The sequence below is a fragment of the Hesperophylax consimilis genome, chromosome 7 (assembly GCF_061612785.1).
Source record: "Hesperophylax consimilis isolate HC1 chromosome 7, BYU_Hcon_1.0, whole genome shotgun sequence".
Classification (NCBI taxonomy): Eukaryota; Metazoa; Arthropoda; class Insecta; order Trichoptera; family Limnephilidae; genus Hesperophylax; species Hesperophylax consimilis.
In genome coordinates this window covers 3,828,994-3,834,162 of record NC_142842.1, presented here as the reverse complement: position 1 = coordinate 3,834,162, position 5,169 = coordinate 3,828,994, and the positions used below count along the sequence as shown (strand labels likewise).

General features: G+C 36.2%; 1 protein-coding gene across 1 annotated transcript; it reads right to left on the bottom strand.

The window, feature by feature from the left end:
* Positions 1 to 4,404: 4,404 nt before the first annotated feature.
* LOC149422173 (uncharacterized) lies at positions 4,405 to 4,902 on the bottom strand. Its single transcript, XM_089633545.1, has one exon. It carries the CDS (start codon positions 4,900 to 4,902, stop codon positions 4,405 to 4,407), a length of 498 nt encoding a protein of 165 aa, XP_089489671.1.
* Between the last annotated feature and the right edge of the window lie 267 nt (positions 4,903 to 5,169).

Below are 5,169 nucleotides of genomic sequence, written 5' to 3'. Positions count from 1 at the left end.
TGCTGTCCCTATTCGACTGGTATTTCAATGGAAAATACTCCGAGGAACTAGCGTCATTGATCCCTCCGGTACACGCCAAACGCGTGCCTATAATGCAAATACACAGTTTTTTTTTTTTTTTTTTCCATTATTTCTGGCTTTCACCCTTCAAGGGTGTTCTTGGCCATCATTTAAAATTATTGAGAAAGGTGTATTGAAAGGTGAATTTAAATATTAATTTTATTTAAATAGGCAAATTTCAAAATTATAATGAAAATTGGAGTCGAGTTCAGACTTAAAAGAAATGAAATGTTGAATGGAGGGGAGGCAATTTTAGTTAAGGCTTGATAGAAGAGAGGATATTTGTTTAGAGAGGGACAACCAAAAAATATGTGATCTAAAGTTCCCACTTCTAGACCACAGAATGTACAATCTGGGGAGTCAAGGACGTGAATTTTAAAAAGATGGGAAGGAACGGAACAATGACCGATCCTCATTCGAATGAGTGAAGAAATTTCTTTTTTGGAAAAATGAGGGAATTGCTGAAACCACGGTTTTAATGGTATAGTCCTTTGTATTGAGGCATAGCAGGCTCCCTTGGATTGACTAGCAATGTGCCAATACTCTGACCAAACATTGCGGGATCTTTCTTTGATGATGGAAAAAATGTCAGATAAGGGAATGTGGTTTACGAGGGTAACAACAGGGTTGGACGCTCCTTGTTTTGCCAAGGCATCCGCAATATCATTACCCATGATACCAACATGTCCAGGAATCCAAATCAGAGTTACAGATTTACCAGAGCTTCGAATGGATGCTATCATCACTCGAATAAGGCATACAAAATGATCATCAGGATGAAGAAGAGGACTGGATTTAAGTTTTTGGAGGGAACTGAGAGAGTCAGAGAGAACGAGGGAATGTTCAAAATTATTTTTGATTATATATTTGAGAGATTCTATTATTGCAATGCACTCAGCTGAAAATATTGAAAATTGATTTGAAATTGAATGAAATATTCTATCATTAGAATTATTGTGGTAAACGTTAATACCTATACCACAGTTAGGAGAGTCGGGAGATTTGGATCCATCAGTAAATAAAAGAGAAAAGTTGGGCCATTTAGATAAAATAATGTCATTGAACATATTATTGACAGTTCGGGCCGGGAGATTGGAATTTTTTTTTTTGTTTTTTTTTTTTTTTTTTTTTTTTTTTTTTTTTTTCTTAGGTTTGTCAACAGTGATTCATATCAAAGCTCTCGAAATTCAATTACATTAATTAAACTTGGTTGATACTATCACTAATTACAGACAAACACAACATTGATGAACACAAAACTATACGTAAAGAATAATGTACATGTATGCACCTACATGCATACATGTATACACAAATACATACACTTACATATACATTTCATAACAGCAACAGTAATTATTTTATAGATCAACACGATAGGTAGCTTTAAGTCTTGTTTACGTTTGATTTGAAGGTGGCCAGTGATGACATTGACAAATCAATGGGATGACTTTTATATGTCTCGTTAAAATAACGGCACATTCTTGGTAAAGGTGAGTCATACCCCAGCTTAGTTTTATATTTTTTTATATGTAACGCAATATAATGTATTAGTCGGGAACCAATTCTAGGAACGTTGAACATAATTTGATAGAGTAAAAAAGGGCAGTTTATTAGAGCATTAATAATTTTGAAAAGGAAATTTAAATCAATATTTAGTCTTCTCTGTTCAAGGGTGCGTACATTGTAGAAATTTAGTCTATCGGTGTAATGAGGAAGTGATCGAGCTCGCTTATCACAATACGCTAGGTGGTACATAAAATGTTTTTGAACCCGCTCTATTCGCTGAATATGAACTTTGTAGGTTGGACTCCATTTAGAACTTGCGTACTCCAACACGTTGCGGGTGAAGGAATTGTATAGCGTTATTTTTGATTTGGGATTCTGAAAATTTTTACTATTTCGTTTGATAAATCCTAGCATTTTTAGGGATCTAGAAATAATGCTGTCGATATGAGGTGTGAAAGTTAGTTTTTTATCAAATATTACGCCTAGGTCCCGAATGGTTGTGACTTCCTGGAGTTTAGTACCGTCGATAAAATATTGAGTTGAGATTGAGTTGCGTTTACGTGTAAAAGTTATGTGGACACATTTTAAAGAATTCAGAAACATTCTATTGTCAGTGCACCATTTAGAAACTCTGTTGATATCATTTTGAAGGAGTATTGAATCAAGTAATGTGTGGATAATTTTAAAAATCTTACAATCATCGGCGAACAATAAAATTTTAGAATCCAAAATAACATCGCACAAGTCATTAATAAAAACAAGGAACAAGATCGGGCCCAAATGGGACCCTTGAGGTACTCCAGACGGCACATCTAATCCTCTTGACTCATAACCATCAAATACTACTCTTTGTTCACGGTCAGTTAGATAGGAGTGAAACCAGTTTAGCAAGGTACCATGAACACCCATGCGTTTTAGTTTATGTATTAATAATCTGTGATTTACCTTATCAAAGGCCTTGCTAAAGTCAGTGTAGATGCTGTCTATCTGTTGACCTTTATCGACAGCTTCGGTTAAGGTAGTGACATAGCAAAGTAAATTGGAGGATGTTGATTTCTGGGAGAGAAATCCATGCTGTTTTGGAGTAATAAGATTTTTGAGATGATAATTCAGACTTGGACAAATTATTTTTTCTAAAATTTTAGCAAATGAACAGAGAATGGAGATGGGTCTATAGTTTGTGACGTCGTGAAGGTCGCCACTTTTAGGTATAGGTACAATATTTGCTTGTTTCCATCTTGTTGGGAAAACGGATGAAGACAACGATTTCCTGTAAATGATAGTCAGAGGGAGTGCGAGACTGTGTGCACACTTTTTAATTAGGATAGGTGGAATTTTGTCGGGACCCGGACCTTTGCTCTGGTCGAGGTTAAGCATTGCTATTTTTACATCGTGCACACTAATATTTACTGTGTGCAGAACGCCGTTTGATTGATCTATTGAAACGGGATGAGGTTGAGTCTCTTCGTTGCCTCTTATGTTATCTTTCTCATATACTGATGAAAAGTGTTGGGCAAATAGTTCACTGCTTTCCTCGCCATTGGATGACTTTTTTTCTCCATACGTCATATTTTGGGGGATAGTACTGTTATTTTTTTTCTTTTGTTTGATAAATCTCCAAAAAGTTTTAACGCTATTATGATTAACCAGACACGATTCGATTTGTTGAATATATTTAAAGTAGCAATTACTAATGAGTTTGGAACAACGGGTGCGTAAGAGTTCGTAAGAATTTCTATCACGAGGATTTTTATATTTTTTATAGAGAATTCGAAATTTATTTTTTTCCTTAATAAGTTTAACTAAGTCTGGTGAGTACCAGTGGGGATACTGCTTATTACAATTTACAATTTTGGTTACGCATTTCTCAATTATACGATTCAGATGAGTGTAAAATATAGAAACCATATTGTCCACCGACATGAATTCAGGTAAAAGTAATGCCCAATCTAGTTCTTGTAATTCCTTATTGAATTGAATGTAATCATTTTTATTAAAATCATATTTAAGTAAGGTTTTATTTTTTAGCATTTTTGTTAGTTTGAAATCAAAACTAAAATCAATCTCTAAGGGTGGGTGATGTACATCAATGCGACTTAAGATATCGGTACTTTGCCTGACTTGTAGTTCATGTGAATTGGATAAAACGAGATCTAAGATTCTACCGTTACTATTCACAATGTCATTGAATTGATTGAGGTTATTTAGGGCAAGAAAGTTCACAAGATGGTTGCCGATGTCATTATTATAATTTTCTGGAGATAAGAAATGAGTCTGGTTAGGCTCATTGCGGGTCCAACGAATACCTGCCAGGTTGAAATCTCCTATAATTAACAAATTCGATTCACCAACGCCTTCCATAACATTGCTAATTTTTTCAAAAAGGTATTCAAAATTATCAACAAGCAACGGGGGGGGTATATAAAGAGCACAGATATAGAGACATCTCGTTAATTTGTTCTGGCTGAATTTGATAGTCACCCATACGTCTTCCAAGGTACTTTCCCAATGCTTACAGCGGTTTGTTTGGTACTCTTGTAAAACGGCTATCAATACACCCCCTCCGTCACTTTTATGGTTAGAAGAACTGTTACGGTCCCTTCTGAAAACATTATAACGCGAGCCAAAAATTTCTGCATCAGATATAGAGTCGTTCAACCATGTTTCAGTTAGAATAATAATATCAAAATTGTTATTAAGTATTTCTAGATAAACTTCATTAAGTTTAGTTCTTAAACCCCTGCAATTCTGGTAATAAATTCTTAGGTTGTCCATGTCAGTATACATAATTCACAGATAATATACCAATTGAAATTAAACAAAATACGGTAGGAATCAGGCAAGCGAAGCTAACGAGTCCTGGTTGCGAATCACCACTACATGCGCTGAGTTTTCATCTTTACGTACAAGTATTTTACCATTACGGATCCACACGAATTTATAATTAGCTTCTTTCGCTTTAATCCTCGTGGCTGCATGCAGGGCCTTGTTTGCTGGTGTGAGGTGTTCGCTGACATATACCGGTGATTTGATGCCGTCGATGCCTAGATGTGTTGAATTTAGCTTGGAGTTCATGTTTTTCTTGTTGTAGCTGACGACTGCAGCCAGGACTTCATCCCTTGCCCTCACGCTCGGGAGCTTCACGACGATTGACTTGGGCCTTCTGGAATCTGGTTTGATCTTGGGGACTCGATGAATGTTAAGTATTTCCGACTCGGCAAAGGGGCGAGAAATCACGGTTCCAAGTTGTTTAACGATCGATATCAGATTCTCAGATTTATGCTCAGGTACGCACTGGATCTCGACGTTGGTTTCCCTGGCTGTCTGTTCCATGTGGGACACGCGTGCGTTAAGATCGCGCACTTCTGAGTTTAGCTTGATTGATGATTGATGATAATGACTTTTAAAGATTCCAATCCCTTCTAATATTGTTGGGGATAGGGTGACGTGACTATATTTTAGTTTGTATAAGGGAAGTAGATCATTTTGGATGATGTGGAGCTCTGAGAGAGACTTAAAATTTTTACAGATGTCAGGAAGAGGTTTAGTTGAAGCTCTGATTGTAGATGAATGGTTTGAGTCAATGAACAACGAGACGCT